The following is an 18,032-nucleotide window of genomic DNA, read 5'->3' on the forward strand; positions in this document are numbered from 1 at the left end:
CTCAAAGCGTGTCCTGGCCACCAGCCAGGTGTCCTGAGCCCTCAGGCTGTGCTCCAGAAGGGACCAGGCTCCCTGCTGCTGCCAAACCCATGGTGGAGGCTCCAGGAGCAGAGTGCAGGCACATGCCAGTTAAAACCCGGGGACTTCTGCATGACACTGCTGTCTCCCTGGGACTGCACTCTGCTTTCAGCCAGAAGCCACCTCCCGGGCTCCCAAAGCTTTCCATCCAAAACTGGTGAGTCATTTCAGCATCACATAAAGAGGTCCAAGGGCATTCCCAGGCAGCTCCCCCCATCCCTGTGGTGCCAGGGGGTCACTGACAGGGAAGACACCTTCTTCCTAAAGCAGATCAGTCCCATGTCAAGAAGATGTTGAGCCGGAATTTTGCTAATCCAGGCTCAGGGCTAATAGAGCTGTGCAGAAGCAGAAATGCCACCACAGGGAAAGTGAAAATGAAGGAATGTCAGGAGCAGCCGCTGAGGCTGGGGCTCGTCAGGGATTGCCATGAGGCTCTGGCCACCCTCACCCTCCTCCCATGGCCACAGAGGATGCTAAAATGTTCAGGGATTGTGGCTGAAAGGGTGATTGAACCCTCCAGAGTCCTGATCTCCTACAGGTCTGGGGTGCAAGGCAGCATCCCACGGTGGGACCTGTGCCTAGGGAGAGGGCTGGACCTGAGGACCAACAACCCCACATGTAACCTACAACAGGAAGGGGCTCACTTGAGGGCAAACCCAGCCTCCTGGTGGTGATCCAGGGCAGGTGTATCTGTCTTGGCTTCACAAGCTGCAGGTTTGCATCCCCAGCTCTGCCCCCAAGGGAAGATACTGAAACCTCAACAGGGAAAAGAAGGATTCAGGGCAAACAAACAAAAATACCAGCAATTTCCTGCATGGCCTCTCCTCTACCTCCTCTTCCCATCAAGTGTAAACTCACGACATGCCTACTGCATTTGCTCTCATGTTCTACACTCAAGCTTCCAAAGCCCACACAAAAACATGGGCTCAGTGAGAGACAGCCACAGCAAGATCTGTGGGCAGTCAGCACAGGGGCCTCCCGTGGACACGCAACATTCTGAAAAAACTGTGAATGTCACCCCAGCTGTAACCTCGGCCCTTGAAAACCTGTCCCAGGTGCCAATCGTGTGTACCACACGTGGTGTGTGCTGTTGATTCCTTTCCACTGCTCTTAAATTCCAAGGTGCCCCCCAAGCACCCCAACACCCTTTGCAAATAACTGGGATTTTTGAGAGGCTTGAAAAGTGAGTGTGGATATAGACATTGTAGTAGATGTGGATATAGAGACAGTAATAGATGTGGATATAGACATGGTAGTAGACCTGGAAAATTGAGAACAAAGGATACAGGACTGGAGAGAAGCAGCTGGTACAGACCCTCTTGTCTTCCCAACACTGTTTCACCAGGCTGGTGGAGAACTGGGCCTGGTGCAGCTCATCCTTGACCTGTTTCTTTTCACCCCAGCAGCTTGTTCCTCAGCAAAGACATTCCCCATCAAATCACAGAAACACAGACATGTTTCAGCTGGAAGGGACCTTAAAGTTCGTTCCAGTCCCACCCTCTGCCATGGGCAGGGACACTTTCCACTATCCCAGATCGCTCCAAGCCCTGTCCAGCCTTTCCTTGGACACTTCCAGGGATCCAAGGGTAGCCCCAGCTTCTCTGGGCATCCTGTGCCAGGGCCTCCCCACCCTCACAGGGAGCAATTTCTTCCCAATATCCAATCTAAACCTGCTCTCTTTCAGTTTGAAGTTATTCCCCTTTTTCTGTCACTCTCTGCCCATGTAAAAGGTTAATCTCTCTCTTTTTTTAAGCCACCTTTAAGTACTGGAAGGCCACAGTGAGATGTCCCATAGTTACAGGCTATGAGAATAAAGATTTTGTTAGACTGCACCGGAGCTCTGTGACGGAACAGGATCAGTAGTCTGTGGATGCCCAGCAAGGGCAGGGCAGGCAGGGAGGGCTCTGCCCCGAGGATCAGTGCCCGTTCCAAAGGAGCCATGTCAGGTCTTTGCTGCTGAAATGAGGATGTGTAAAAGCTGAGGATGAGTTTGTGGGGAGAGAATCAGACTGAAGGCACAGCTCTGCAAGGGCAGGGAGCCGGCGGCTGTAAGTGCTGGAGGGCTCGTCAAAGCTCCCCCAGCTCCCAGCAGCACACCCCGAGCATTGCTCAGCCCAGCCACGTCTGTCTGTCCATCCTGTCCTCCCAGAGGTGGGCATCTCTGACAGGCTCTCTGCAGAGAGAAAACAAAACCCAGCTCCCCCCAGCCCAGGCCCCCTCCTGAATACATGTGCAGGGAATTTCAAATGTGCTGCAACTCTGCTCTTCCCAGGAAGGAGCTCTGTGCTGCCATTCTCTTGCAGGCAATGTATTGTCCCAGTCACAGCTGTCCTCCTTGGCGCTGCCCTGCTCAAAGGACACTCTCAGGGAGGTGAAACAGGACTCACAGAATCTGAGACTGAGAGAGATCCTGCCATGGCCAGGGACACCTTCCACTATCCCAGGCTGCTCCAAGCCCTGTCCAACCTGGCCTTGGACTCTTCCAGGGATCCAGGGGCAGCCACAGCTTCTCTGGGCACCCTCTACCAGGGCCTCCCCACCCTCACAGGGAAGGATTTATTCCCAATATGTAGTCCTAATATCCTAATGTCCATCAGAATATCTAACATCCTAATTCCTATTATCTGGAGTGGGCAGTTTGCCTAACCCCACCTTCTCTAATTTTAAAACCATTCCCCCCTTTTCTTATCTCTGCATGAGTACCATGACATCCCTGACCACCCCAGATGCTTCCCCACTGCTGCCCTCAGTGGGCTGTGAGGAAGGTGTAGGGGAGGAGGCAGGAGGCTTTCAGGAAGCAGCTGAACACAGGGTCAGGAGAGCAAGGGGCAAGTGAAGGCTATGGAAACCAGAGCAGGTGAGCTACAAGGAGTCTCGGGCTCGCTTTCTTCCAGGACAGTATCTCCAGGCTCATTGCCAGCTGGAAACAAAGCTCTGCCAGCAGGGAGCCGTTCCAGGTCCCCGTCCCGTGCCTTCTCCCGGCCATGTGCAGACACAAGCTGAGGCTGCCACCGTCTTGTCTGCGGGGGCACTCTTGACTCACCGCTGCCAGCTCTCGCCGTGCAGCCTGGACAAACACCAGCCCCTCGTGCCGCTGCCTCTGCCATACCCGGCTGGGACCCACGGCTGCTCCAGGGGGTGCAGGACAGGTACATACTGGGGGAGGGATGCTGTCTACAGCTGCAGTGCCAAGCCCTTGCTGCTGAAACAGGTGGAAGGTGTGGAAATGTCTCGGAAAGCTGTGTCATAACATTTGAGTGCTTTATGTGCAGCATTTATTGATGAGTTCTGCTGCTTAGAGATGTTTTGCTGCCTGGAAATTTCATAGGATGGAGCAGGGCTGGTGAAAGGGACCTCGAGGTTCTCCTGTCCAGCATCATGTTCATGGTATCGCTGTCACTTGTCACAGGTCAAGTTGTCCTGTAGCACTGTGTGTCCTATCCAGTGGCACATCCTGGCTGAGCATGCTGGAGTCCTGCCAGCCTCTCCTGATTACAGACTCTTCTGCTGCCTCCCCACTGCCAGCTCCAGCCCCCAAGGCTCTCTGAACAGATAATCCCAGCCCATTGCACGCATAGGTGTGTGTGACAGGCACAGTGTAGGCAGAGGACATGTGGTATGGAGGGGTGAGAGCTGAGGTTCTGGCTCAGGCATGAGGGCAGGACTCAGAAAGCACTATGAAACAGAGACTGGAGCAGCGCTGAGGGGACTCACACCTCCCATCAGGCTGGATGTCCTTTATCCCGACAAAGCCTGAGAGGGGCTGTGCTGGGAACCGCACACCGTGTTTGTTCCTATTCCCTGAAGTATCAGAGCATTGAAGTGAATTGAAATGAAAGGGCCTGGAAAAACAAGGATCTGGGGAGGAAGGTCAGGTATTGACAGGAAAAAGGGTGGTGTTTTTTTGCATGGTGAGAACATGCACAGAAAGGTGCCCATGGCCAGAGAAGGGGCCACAAACCAGCAAGCCCCATCCTGTTTTCATCTCTCTGAGCAGAAAAGCCAAAGATTTCACTGCAGCATTTGTTTCCTTTGCAAAGCCTTTGCTCAATAAACCTTTGCCTCTAGGTATGAAAAGCCCTTTTCCACACCAGGCACATCTTGCCCTGGGCTCTTATTTCAGCTACTGCCCCACTCAAGCCCACCTTGACTTCCCTGTACTCCTCATCTCCAGCTCCTCCTCCTGCCTCTGTTCTTCCCAAGTCTCTCAGCCACATCCTATTTCACCCAAATCTTTCCTAGACACCTTCCTTTTCCCACCACCCATGGGTCCTGAAGAGCTCCACCCCCTGAGCAAGGTGCTCCTGTGTGACATTCACACCTCTCGGAGATGGAACTGCAGAGATGGAGCCAGCGGACTCCTGCGAAGTATCTGGAGTCAAGAAGGCTGCTGCTCTACTCCTGAGACCCTGGAGAGCCCAGAGATTTCCAGGTGCCTGGGTTCACCCCTCCCCACCCCAGCAGTGCCACATCAAAGAGCACAGCCTTTTGTTTAGGCCCTGTTTGAAGTTTGTTGCTAATTTTTGGTATGCATGCAGTGGTGTTTGGCTCCTGCTTGTTCCTGGAATAAATGCTCATTGCATTGCTCTTAAATGATTGGAGACCTCCAATTTTAATCTTTTATTCATAATCTTCTTCCAGCTCAGACACAGAAAAAACATGTAAATTCAAAACCTGTGAGAATTGAAAATTTCATAAGTGCTGCTGACCCTTCACTGGCAGCTCTGAATGTGAGAGAAATAAAGGAATTGTAATGAGGAACCTAATCTTTTGATAACAGGTTTAGAGGACTTGGGCTTTAAATGGGGTTTCACACGTTTCTGCTGCGTGTCCATGAGAGATGTGGTTGGTCCTGCTGGGCAGGGAGCGTAATCCTGCTGCTCCTGCCTCTCTGTCATCTCCTGTGTCTCCATCTCATAACCTCTGCACTGAGGTGTGAGCTCACCTGGTGATCACCTGGCGACTTTGAGACATGGCCTGCCCATGATGCAGCACCCATTGGTCTGGTGCTGCAACATGGTCAACAAGCTCATGTCCCATCGGTCACCAAAGCACATCCACCCTAACTGTCTCTGTCCTCCCATCTTCCCTCAGCTCCTGTCCAGGCATAAAGACCATTGCCTCCCATGGTTTGCACCACATTCCTCACCTCTTCTTAGAATCATGGAACCATAGTATCATGGAATATCCTCAGCTGGAAGTGACACACAAAGATCAGTCCAACTCCTGGCCCTGCACAGACACCTCAACAATCCCATCCTGTGTCTGAGTGCAGTGTCCAAACACTTCTGGAGCTCTGGAAGCCTTGGGACCATGACCACTCCCTGGGGAGGCTGTTCAGTGCCCCACAACCCTCTGGGGGAAGAATCTTTTCCTGAAGTCCAGCCTAAGCCTCCCCTGGCACATCTTCCTGCCATTCCTTTGGGTCCTTGACTCACCCATCCTCTGCTCCATTCTGTGCTTGGGAAGGACACGTTACCTGCTGTTACCTGCTCAGTGCCACCCCCCTGCCCCCTCTGTCCCACTGAGTACTCCCTGCAAGGACCACTTTTCAGGACAACTTTGTGAGAGGAAATTTGGAAGGCAGGGAGGAAATGAGACATATGATGAGTAATAAGAAATCTTTAAGAGTAAAAGACTCTGGGGTCAGGCAGATGCCAGTAAGTGCTGGGAACAATTTCACCTTTTTTCAGCATTAGCAAAATGAACATAACTTGTCCTGGCTGGGATTCAAGATCAACAAGTGCCAAAGGCTTTACCCTTTTCACAAGTTTCCCATGTGGTGTGCAACCCCTTAGTCCTTTTAACTCAGTGAACAAATTCTTGCCTTTGTTTTTCTACTTCCTGGAATAAGCAGGATGCTGTATAGGGAAATACTACCAGCTTTGCATCCAGAAATTTTTCTGGCATTTGCAGCTTGTCTGCGATTCCCTTCTGGAAGGACCATCGTAAGCAGGAGTTGCAGCAACTGTGCACCGGGATTCACCAAAACACAACTGCCAGGAGTTTGCACCCAGGAAATGTAAGAGGCTTTGTTGTTTGACTGGATATTGGGGATTTTTGGCAGCCCGTTTGGAAGAGGTTGCTGGATGAGGGCCCCACAAACTGCTGAGGGTGCACAGATAAGGATCCTGCTCACATGCACAGCAAACTCTCCCATCCCAGGCCCTGGGGGCTGGGACACAGGTCCCTGGGGAGCTGGGCTGTCAAGCTGTCCCTGGCACTCCCCTCTGAGTGAGATGGTTCAGGGTGCATCCCATGGACTGGTGGGACTGCCCGGGATGCACATCATGTGACTGGAGGTAAAGTCAGGCTGCTTAGTCCAGGTTTACACCCAGAAGAGAGAGGAAATCCCCTTCACGGGCAGGGGATGAATGCCACTGCTTTCCTCCTTTTCCTGTCACAGCGGGTGACTGCTCCAAGGGAGCCCTCCTAATGTGAGACCTGCCTTTCTGCTCTGAGTCCTGCCTCATATTCCCAGCCCTGCAGCATAAGTCAGGGTTCCTGCAGTCCTGGTTCATCCCTCCTCGAGCCTGGCTTGCTTGAGGTGAGGAGACACTGCCCTGGTGGCAGACCAAGCATTTCTGTCATCCTGGGAGGAACTGTGCTGTTATCTCAATCCTTGATGATGGTTTCCAAGACATGACCTATGGGACACATCAAAACCCACGCAGAACTTAACCCATAATCCTTCCAAGGGTTAAAGCAGCAGCTGGGACTGATACTTCTATCTTGCATCAGATTATCCTGAGTAATTTACTTGGACATGATGCTAAATGACTGTGCTAAAAGCAGGGAGAGAAGATGGTTTGGGAATACAGCCTTCCTTGGCAGACTAAGCTGGTATGTGATCAGACAGGAATCATATCAGGAAATCCGAAGCTGGGTTCACCATCTGTTCCCGCCAGCCCCGGAATGCATCTCACCCCTGCAAACCTGCGCAGGGCTGGCACCGACAGGGTGTGAGGGACAGCCAAGGCGGCGGCTCCATGCAGGGCTCTGCAGGTGCTCCGCAGGTCCAGACTGCCACCTCCAGGCACACAGAGCTCGCAGAGCCTCAGTTCCTAATGGCACAACCAAATTGGGCCCAGGCAGCTGCAAAGCAAATGCTTCCGAGATTAGTTACTGGAAGCCTGTGGTAATGCTGGGTGTGAGCAGGAAAGAAAAGCTGTTTTAGAGGGGAAAGACCAGTTCCCAGTGGTGCAAGATGGGATAAAAGTCTCTTGGCCGATATTTAGGAAGGTGTGAAAATCCTGAGGGCTCTTTTGGTACAGGAAGGGCGTATATGAATCAGGGTGTCCATCATCTCTCCTTGGGTGGAATACTTTGCTTCTTGACCAGCCCCTTCCCCAAGATCCTCTTCCCAGGGGGATTCCTGCTGAGCCAGTTCCTCTCCCAGCCATCAGGATCCCTGGGTGCCAGGTCTGGCCCCACCTGGCCAGATGGAACACCCCCTGAGTGAGTGCAGGAGGTCTGAAAACATGCCTCTGTGTCCTGGACAAGTGTCCCCAGTGATGGGCCTTTGCCAAGACTGTAATTCCATGACAATTTCCATAAAAATAACTCAACTGTGCCTCATCTTCCTGGGGCTGTGAGCAGGATGATGCCCTGGGCGTGGTGCTCAGAGGCTTTGGCAAAGTGATGCTGTAGTGGCAGTGGGCCCCTTCCCACACAAAGCAATGCACACCAATGTGGCTGAGTGCCCCTGCCTCTGCCTGAGGAAGGAGCCAGGCACCAGCATCATCCATCCTTCCAAATGTTTGTGTATGAGAAATGTAAAAAAACCTTGTGCGTTTTGCACGATGTGGGTATTGGCTTTATTAATAACTGAAATAAACTGGTGAAATGTGGGTCCTCAGTGAACAATGACAGGTCCTAGCATGTCCAGGCTGTCCCACTGTGCCCAGTGCCAGCACCAGATCAGGAGCAAGGTATGATGTGGTTGCTGTCCCTGTCTGCATGATGTGATGAGGGTCTGAGCAGAACCTGCACAGGTGTGTGCACTGCACAGGCACCTGGAGTGGCAGGATGAGGTGACCTTCAGAGATTCCTACCAACCATATTTATCACAGAATGGTTTGAAAGGGACCTTAAAGCTCATCTCTTTGACCACCCTCATCCCATGGGCAGGGACACCTTCCGCTAGCCCAGGTTACTTCAAGCCCTGTCCAACCTGGTCTTGGACACTTCCAGGGATCCAGGGGCAGCCACAGCTTCTCTGGGTAAAGGAAGAGGGTCTGGGAGAGGGTCAGGGTTCTTGTGATGGGAAATGTAAATACCAAAATGGGGTAAGTGAAGTGGAATGCAGAGCACAGGACTTGTAAGCTCAACCCTCAGCACAGGGGGCACTGCCTCAGAGCAGCTTGTCCAGCCTGGGGGCCAGTGCTTCCAGAAAGGGGCACTGGAGAGAGCAGTGGGATGGGTGACTGTGAGGGAGGAAGTTCTAGATGGGCTGGCAGGACAACTTGACAGTGCACAGGCAGGCTGGGCTAGGACAGAGCCCTGGGAAGCTGAGCTGGCCTTTCCTCACAGCTGGGATGGGGAACAGGGCTGGGGCCAGTGAATGGTCACCTCCATCCTTGAAGGGTGGCAAAGGCTGGGAGCATGCAAGCAGGCAGTGACAGATTTAGAGCCAACCCCACCCTGTGCTGTGGGGCCCTTTTGCTTTTATAGGGCATTTCCTGAAAATGGTGTTTTCTTTGTCCTTGAACTCATTTGCTGGTAAACCCTTCACTGAAGGGCAGCAGGATCACAGCTAAAGACCTGCAGGAAGAGTTTTGCAAGCCCATCTACAACATACTTGAGCTCAGACTTCAGGGGATGAGGGCTGGTTTGGGTTTTACTGGTTTGGGTTTTTGGTGTTATTTTTTTCTTAAAAAAAAAAATTAAATCTGCATTTCCAAAAGAAGGTAAGCCTGGGTCTGGGAAAACCTGCAAGAGACCCCTGAGGTTCAGAGGAGCCTTTGCACACAAGATATCCTGTGCTTGCATCACATCCTGTATGAGATGCTCCTACATAGCAATGACTTGGTGGCTTTGGGGAATCCTCTCCCAGCCCACAGCACCCCTCCCCTGGGAGTCTACAAACATCCCCTTGGCTCTTCCCTGTCCCCATGGGCCCATCCCATGGATACTCCTGCTTTGCAGGGAAGCATCCTTCACATGTGGGAGGCTTTCTGGAGCAAGGGAGGTGGTGGCTAGCTCAGCATCCCAGCACCCTCTGCAGCAGCTGGGGTGTCCCCTAGTCTCACTGCAAATGGTGGCAGCTCTGTGCAGCCCAGTGACAATAACAGGCAAGGACATGGATCAGGGGAAGAGGGATTTTTATTGTCCAGGGGGAAGTGCACACTCTGAACATAAAAGGCAAACCCTGCCCCACCATCCCCACAGCCAAGAGCAGCCCAGTGACCCCATGCTGCAGGATCTGACCCATGAACCACCTGGAAAGGGGCCATCTGGCAGCTCCCAGCCTCAGATCCTGCAGCCCACCTGACTGGGGTTGCCCAGCAAACCCCAAGGACACAGGTGTGGCACTGGTCTGACCTCTGCTCTCACCAGTGTGTCCATGACGGAGTCCCAAATGTTGGGAAGAGAGGACAGGGCCAGCACCCAGACCCCTGTGCTGCAGGGCTTGGGTGAGCTCCGTCACGTGCTGGCTGCGGGGAGGGAGTGTGCCAGGGCTGTGTGCAGGACACAGGGTGCAATACAAATGAAACAACACATTGCATCTGTCCCCCTTAGAAAAAGCTTCCATAGGAAGAAGTAAAGTGCCCGCCATAGTCAGAGAATCCATCAGGACACAAGTGCCCTGCATGGAAAGCCAAGCCAGCCCTGGAAAGACCAGTTTAGCCAGGATTATTGCAGCTGAGAAATGGCTATAACCCACCCTCCACCCCCCTTGTACCCAAACAGGCCTGGCAGGAATAGCCCTCAGCCCAGGTGCCCCCAGTGCCCATGTTGGAGTGATGCTGGGTTTGCTGTGCCTGTGCAAAGGATGGGGTGCTGTGGGCCAGGCTGGATCCTGGCAGGGACTGTGGCTCCCCTCCAGACCCTCTCCCCTCCTGTCACCCCTGCACCCCAGCCACGCTCCCAGCAGACCTTTTTTTGCAGTGAGTTCAGCCCCATGACTGAGGCTTCTGTGCTTTGAGACCATTTTGTGTACTTAACATCCTATTTCAGTAAAACAGTTCCCAAACCCATAGAAAATTGTATTTACACCAAAAGAAAACTATCCCAGCCCACAGCCTGCACCATTCCCCAGTTCATCTGCACCTCTGCACCCAGCTCAGCCTCTTGGACAAGCTCCACACACCTTTGGAGGCCACTGCTCAGCACCAGGCAAGCTCACCCAGACAGATGCTCTTGTGGAGGACAGATCACCCTCCAAGACACTGGGGTCACCTCCAGTGAGATCCTTAGTGCCCAGAGCCCATGTCCCCAGCCACGGGACACTGTGATTGCAGCTGGAAATGCTGTCAGGACCCCTCCTCTGCAGGTGACCCAGCATCTCTGAGCTCAGGCAGCCAGGTGATGGCACAGCTCTTGGGTTTCTCTAGGACAGTATATGAACAAGGAAGAGTTGTTTCTCTGTCCCTCCATCATGTGAGATGGGAGCACACTCTCCCATTCCTCTCTGTTCTGGGTGAGGCCAGGATGTTTCTGCTGGCAAAGAAACCTGAGCTTGTGGCCCTCGAAAATGTGCCTGGGCTGCCCTGGAGGGCTGTGCTGGATCTGGGGAGGAGTAGTGCTGGTAGGTTGAAGAGGTGGAAAGTGTCCTGCAGCACCCCAGAGCTTCTTGAGGCTCCAGGGAGAAGGCCCTGGACAACTCTCCTCCAAGCTGGGAAGTACAGTCTGAAGGCAGAGACAGCTGTTCCTGGCACTGCCATTTTGTACTCTGTCCCCTGCCCTCTGCCAAGGCAGAGGTGGACCATGAAGTCACCTTCAGGCTGGTGCAGTTCAGGAGGTCCAGGCTGGAGTACGCTGGGAGGTACTGGAAGCAGGCCTGTCTCTGCTGTGTGCAGCCCTGCTCAGTTCAGAGATCTAAGGAACTCCTCAGCTGCCTGATCCAAAGGAGCTGTGTGCCATGGCAAGCCCAGGGCCACTGCTCCTGGTTATTGCTGATGTGTCTGATACCCCTCCCACCCGCAGGAGAAGCTGGACCATCCCGCCGGGTGAAGGGGTTGCCTCCTGTCCTGCATAGCTGTGCGGAGACCCCCAGTCCCACAGGGAAATGGCAGAGGCATGATGTGTCCCTAGCCTGCTTGGAAGGCTGCTCCCCCCTTCAGGTGGGGGAAGGAGGCAGCAGGACCACCAAGGTATCAGGAATGCCATGTTTCCACTGACACTGAAATCAAAGAGATGCTGGCAGGACTCCAGCTCCTGGTGCCCCTGTTCCTGCTCACCACCCTGCTGCCCCTTTGCCAGGGTAAGTGTTAAGGAATGCCCGATGTGGGTCTGCAGAGCTTGTGATCAGAGATGCCTCCTGGGGCCATTTGTATTCAGCAACTGGGATCTCATGGCTTGGATGCTGCTCAAGATCTTCTTCTGGTGGCCCATCATGGTGATGCCCAGACTCCGAACATCCCTGGAGAACAAAGACACTGTCAGACAAAGCCACCTGTGCCAGGCCCCAGGGAGACACTGGCATCCCATGGACCAGCCCAGGAACTTGTGCCTGGCTCTCTGCTTGCCCATCAGCACAAGGCTGGTCCTGCCAAGGGTCCACGGGCATCCTCTCAGGGACATAGAGGCTGCCATTCCTTGGGCACGTCCTCCTGACAAGACCACTGTGACAGCCCTATGTGGAGCAGGAGCAGGATCACTCCTGACAGGCTGGTAGGTGACAAGATTGATGCTCTGAAATTGGATTCAGTTTTAGTGAGATGCCCTCAGATAACCCAGTCAGAAAGATGGATGGATGATAAGGCTTCCCCATTCAAAAGATTGTCTCATGTGCATGAGAAACAAGGATCACTATCAGCTCAATCCCAGAGCAAAGGCCCCGTGTTCAGCCCCCGATCGATGCACATGACAGCCCTCTGTCTGTGTCTCTGTGTCTTCCCTTTCACTGCCACTGACAAAGGCTCCATGCCTTTGGACAGGGAACAAGGCTGCTTGGAGGCAGGAGAGGTTGTTGCCAGCCCTGTCACTACTGGTGACAGCAAGGCATGGGGGATGTAAGCCGGTATAAGGGCAGGAGCAGGTATAGTTGCCTTCTTTTCTGGTACTGCTTCGATACTTCACCTTGGAAACTCCATAGACATGGGGAAGATCAAGTTCCTTACAGCAGAAGGGTGGTGAGACACATCTTCTCCAGCTCTCCTTGCTTAACCCACCCTTGGTCATGTGTGACTTTCCTGGCTGCACTGAGCAGGGGGCCAGTCCTGTGCACAGGGGTCTGACAAAGCTCCAAGGTAACCCCCAGCTCCAATTGTTTCCCAATGATGCGAGAGAAGCTGTGCAGGATGGCACAGCCACACTCTGGTCCAGAGATGCCTTTTGCAGGGGAAGAAAAGATAAGAAGCACAAGGAGACAGCAACCTCCTGCCCAACCCTGCTGTGGCCAGGATTAGGTGACCTCCTGGAGCCCTTGCAACCTGAATTACCTCCTGTGGGCCTATGGTGACATTGGAGAGCCACCACAGAGCACTGGAGACGACTTGGTGCTCACAGCCTCTCAGTATAACTCCCACACCTTCCCTCAAAGTTCAGCACAGCTTTGGACATTGTCCCAGCTCTCAACACTGTTTCCCCAGGAATGTGTCTCTGGTACCAGGGACCAAATAGAACAAGCCAGCGGGATTCTCACTAGCTAATGGGTTGGTGCATGGACACCCAGCCAGCGCTGTTTGTTCCCTGCTACTCACTCAATGTTCATGCGCATCACCATGCCCAGGGAGGAGTACCCGGCCATGGCAAAATTGTCCCGGTAGTGCCCCAGTCGGATGGAGTCCAGCCAGTCCTCCACAGTCAAGCTGTTGGTCAGGTCGAGGAGACTCCTGTTCAAGCATGTCTGGGTGAACCTGGGAGCAGGACAGAAGGGGTTAGACCAGAAATGTCGGTCTAAGGTGACCAGGGGGTGAGTGCCACCTGAATGCACCTAAAGAATCAGGGAAACTTTAAGATTGGAGAAGCCCTCTAAGATGATCAACTCCAGCTATTAACTCGGTACTGTCAGGGCCACCACTAAACCACGTCCCCAAGTGCCACATCCACACATCTTCTCAATTCCTCCAGGGATGGTGATTCTACCACTGGGCAACCAGTACCAGGGCCTGACCACCTTTCTAATGAAAAAATTTGCCATAATGTCAAACCTAAACCTCCCCCTGATGTTACAGCTTCAGGCCATTTCCCCTTGTCCTCTCCCTTGTTTCCTGGGAGCAGAGCCCAACTCTGCCTGGCTGCACCCTCCTGTCAGAGAGTTGTGCCGAGCCAGAAGGTCCCTCCTGAGCCTCCTTTTCTCCAGGCTGAGCTCCCCAGCTCTGTCAGCTGCTTCTGGTGCTTCAGACCCTTCCCCAGCTCTGTTCCCTCCTCTGGACATGCTCCAGTCCCTCCATTTCTGTCTTGTGATGACGAGCACAGAACTGACCTTAGGATTTGAGGTGGGGTCTCACCAGTGCCCACCACAGGGGGACAATCACTGTCTGGTCCTGCTGGCCACACTATTCCTGATCCAGGCCAGATGCCATTGGCCTCTTGCCCACCTGGGAACACAGCTGTGACCCTGCAGGTCCTGCAAGGCAGCACAGAGAGAGCCCTTGCAGGCAGGTAAAGGCAGGGATGCTCCTGCATGGGCACTGCTGCATGGGCACTGCTGCACTTCCTTGGCCTTGGCATGGAGATGTCATGGTGGGAGCAAGGTGGTGAAGTGCAGGAAGTTCCTCGCTACCCACCACAACCTGTGCCCATGGGCCCTGTGCGTGTCCATGGTCCCAAGGGCAGCCATTGGTGCTACAGCCAGTCAGAAATATCCCTTATTCCTGTAACCCACATGCTCTGCCCAGCGTCAGACATCAGCCCCTGCTCACACAGGGTCAGGGAGCCCTCACCTGTTCACAGTGCCTGTGCACTTGAGGTTGTCAGGGTTGCGGATCAGCTTGTCCAGGATGCCGACAATCTGGGAGAAGCGAGGCCTCTCGCTGCGGTCCTTCTGCCAGCAGTCGAGCATGAGCTGGTGCAGGGTGGTGGGGCAGCCCATGGGGGCAGGCAGGCGGTAGCCTTCCTCCACAGAGTTAATGACCTGGAAGGAAGGCACATGGCCACAGTGGAGCTGCATCCACACCCTGCTCCCAGCCCCCGAGGGGAAGGCTTGTGTGAGTTACTGGGGCCATGGGATGGGGAGCAGAGGGCTGTGCACAAGCTTTGTGCTAATCAACAAATGAATGGCTGCATGCAGGCTCTGTGCAGAGCTGGCAGCAGGCTGGACACCATACATGTGCAGGAGATCACTGCTATGACAGCAGAGTTATTTAGTAGTCCAGTGGCCTAAAATATAGCAACTAGTCTACAGCAGACAAGCCATGAGGGCTGCACTCACATTTGGTTGCCCTTACAGCCAGGGCTTGGCACTGCTCAGCACAGTTGGAAGAAAACCTGCTTGCAGGAATTGTGTGGAGGAGGAAGTGTAAGTCACTGCATTCATGCCCTGCTGCCCCCAAAGCCACCACAAAACTAAACAAAACAAAACAACACAACAAAACAACTAGGAAGAGAGGAGACTCCCAGAGCAGGGAGAGATTTATAGTACTCATAGGTTAAAAAAAGGAGTCCTATGGTGCCGCAGAGCCAAACCACTCATTTTACTGCCTCCTTTGGGAAATTTTGCCCTCAGGTTATGGCCAGGATTATAACCTACATTTCCCTTCAGATTTATGCTACTCTTGAGGTGAGAGTGGTTCCACCCAACCCAGACAAGCTAAAAGGCTACAGCTGGGTGGTGCCAGCCTGAGGCTCTCAGCAGCCTCATCTGGGCAGTGGAAGGGATGGACGCTCAGCACTGGGACTGGCAGGCTGGTGCAGTGGGGCTGCAGTGATCCTCGGGAAGCCCTGACCCCTTCCAGGGCTTGGGAAAGGTGGCACAACATGTGCTGAATCTCTCTCCGGAGAGCAGAAAGGAAGGGTTGGGGACAGCCACAGCATACACAGTCAGCGTGGCAGTGACCTCCCTGCCTGCATTCACACCGGGGACATGAGTCAATGTCCCCAGGAACAGGGCGCAATTGGGAAGGACCAGCAGGTAGGTCAATATATGAGCTCTGGTCAGTCCTGGGAGCCACCATGCTGCAAAGGCAAAGGCTGTGCAGTGCAGGGATGGACTGCCATCCCCACAGAGGGGACATGCATCCTGTGCATAGCCATGGGGGATGTGAGGAGAGACAAGCGCTGATCCTTGAGCCCCTGTTCTCAGCCCCCTGCCAGGCTGGTCTGGGCAGGGCAGGAGGAGGAGCAGGTCTGGCACCACTCACGTCCCGGTTGGTCATGTTCCAGTAGGGCCGCTCGCCGTAGGCCAGCACCTCCCACATGACGATACCGTAACTCCACACGTCGCTGGCTGAGGAGAACTTGCGGTATGCGATGGCCTCAGGAGCTGTCCAGCGGATGGGGATCTTTCCCCCCTGGAAAAGTGAGCAAGAGTGGAGGCTCAGAGCAGGCAGGGCTCAGTATCCTGAGTTCTGTAGCTGGGACAGCTGTTGGACAAGTGATAAACTGGGGTGGCATCTCCTGGGAAGGACTGAAGAGGCAATCTGCACAAGATACACAATCTGTGTATCCTTCACATACACCTCTGCATAAGCCCAGAGGTGTATGTGAAGGATGACTTCAAGGTGTTTGCAGCAGAGCAAGGAGAACACTGTGCTCTTTTATAAGGTTGTCATGCACAATTTCGTCCCCCAGTGCTCAAGAGACAAGGAACTCAAAGTGATGAAGAGGACCCCGGGGCTACCAGAGCACACAAGCATGGAGCTGACCCTGGGTGCAAGCTGAGAGCCTGACTTGAGCAGACAGAAAGAGTAATGGGATGTGCTCCCTGTCCTTCCCTGCTTCGACAGGCAAGGACTGAAAAGGAGGATGCATTCAATTAAAGGACCATGCTGACAAAAATCAGCAATATATGGACTAAGAATGCATTTAAGCTGGAAATGTGGTTGCCAACTATCTGAAAATTTGTGGTGTTGGGAACATTGGGTTGGCCACTGGGGCAAGAATGGTGTGCCTGGGGTCACCTTTCAGGGACACCTGTATAGGGGGAGTTGCTTCCACCCAGCTGAGTCCTGCCTGCTCTGACACATGCCTTGATAAGGACTGAAGATGAACAATGCATCCTTTGGGACAGTCCCTTTGGGGAAGCACTCTCCTCAGCATGCTGAAGACAACACAGCAGGAACACAAGTTTATGAACACAAAAGTAATCTCATTTGCAAGGTACCCTGACTGAGACCTCACCAGAGATCCTGACTCTATCACGGCATCCTTGTTGTTCAGCTCTATCCACACTGTGCACTACGCAGTCTTCCTCCAGAGCAACCAGTCCTGGTGGGTTTCACTGCACCAAGGTACCTCAAAGCAGCAGAAACCAAGCAGCAGGCACCTTCCCCAAAGGTAAATTATCTGGAATGCCATGCTATTTCTTGAGATACCAGAGGGAGCAGATGAATGCAAAGACACAGACACACACACACACACACACACACTAAGCCCCTTTGGCTGAGCTTCTTCACTTTGCTGAAGCCAAGCAAAGAGCATAAAGGCCACATTCTTCAGGCTGGACCACTGTGCACTTCTCCCTCAGAGCTGCACCTGCTCTGGGGCATACTCTGCATCACCATGAACCACCCCAAAGGAAGCTGAAGCTCTTTCTGTTTCTCTAGTCTTAGCCCTTCAGAGAAATGATGCTCAGACTGTTAAGCTACAGCTCCAAACTGGCCTCCATCAGGAACAGTCTGTCCACCAGAGGTCTGCCAGGGGAGCACACTAATTCTTTTCATGGCCAGAGAAGAGCAAAAAGAGCTCCTATTATTTAGCATATTCTATGTATTTCATCAAAATGTATTTCATTTTGCTTCTGATGACCTCCCATGTAGGAGCACATCAAGCTCCAGACCTGCCAGGTTGGCCAGAAAAATCTCAACATGGCTTCACAGACAAAAGTGTCCTGCATGAAACAAAAACAGAGGTTGCAAACCCAATTCCCACCTTTTTCACATCCATGAATGAGGCAGAGTCACATGGAAAAACCAGCAAGTGGCCACAGTGCTGAAGGGTGGACCAGAACACCCACTTACGGACTGATGGCTCTAGGACAACTGAGGAGTGGATGGAGCTACACAGCCAAGGCAAGGACTCCTATGGGGACATGTAGGCCACACACACCTGTGGGAGCAGTTGGCTGGGGATGTTTGATAACTCCCTGCCCTCCCATCCTTCTACTCCTTGCTCACTGCACACTCAGTTCTGGGATGTCCCTGTGTGAAGGACAATGCATTAAGGCTCAGGAGCTCTTTGGGTTTGAGCTCTTGGCCCAGATATCAGCAGTGACATGACAACGCCATTCCTGCCCTGCCCTCCCTATTTGGACTTGAGAGTCTCTGACTTTTCCATGTATCAGTGGCCTGGGGCAACAGCCATCAGTAGGGATCAGCACTGGGAGCACCCACCGTGGTGGTGTATGCAGCATCAGGGTCATCCTCCAGGATGCGGGAGAGGCCAAAGTCGGACACCTTGCACACCAGGTTGCTGTTGACCAGGATGTTGCGAGCAGCCAGGTCCCGGTGCACGTAGCCCAGGTCAGACAGGTACCTCATGCCCGCCCCGATGCCCCGCAACATCCCCACCAGCTGGATGATGGTGAACTGCCCGTCGTGTTTCTGGAGAGGATATAACCCAGAGTTCATTTGTGGTGCTCACCAGCGTCCTGTTGGTGCTGCTGTCATTAAACCAGCCCTCCCAGCACC

The 18,032-nt window shown here is 53.5% G+C and overlaps 1 protein-coding gene across 2 annotated transcripts in view; it reads right to left on the reverse strand.

The window, feature by feature from the left end:
- Positions 1-9,384: 9,384 nt before the first annotated feature.
- EPHA8 (EPH receptor A8) overlaps positions 9,385-18,032 on the reverse strand; it is a 53,608-nt gene continuing 44,960 nt past the window's right edge. Inside the window, exons 13-17 of one of the 2 annotated variants that reach the window (XM_085080383.1) lie at positions 17,736-17,945; positions 15,546-15,695; positions 14,130-14,320; positions 12,945-13,100; positions 9,385-11,662 (exon numbers count right to left, since the gene is read on the reverse strand). In XM_085080383.1, the coding sequence (XP_084936509.1) occupies positions 11,548-11,662; positions 12,945-13,100; positions 14,130-14,320; positions 15,546-15,695; positions 17,736-17,945 (822 nt within the window). In that variant the 3' untranslated portion in view covers positions 9,385-11,547. Of the gene's footprint in view, positions 11,663-12,944; positions 13,101-14,129; positions 14,321-14,351; positions 15,696-17,735; positions 17,946-18,032 lie in introns of those variants that run through there. The other variant, XM_085080382.1, reaches the window with a different exon arrangement.

This window comes from Lichenostomus cassidix, chromosome 21, assembly GCF_008360975.1.
Source record: "Lichenostomus cassidix isolate B80296 chromosome 21, HeHo_3.0, whole genome shotgun sequence".
In the NCBI taxonomy this organism is placed as follows: domain Eukaryota; kingdom Metazoa; phylum Chordata; class Aves; order Passeriformes; family Meliphagidae; genus Lichenostomus; species Lichenostomus cassidix.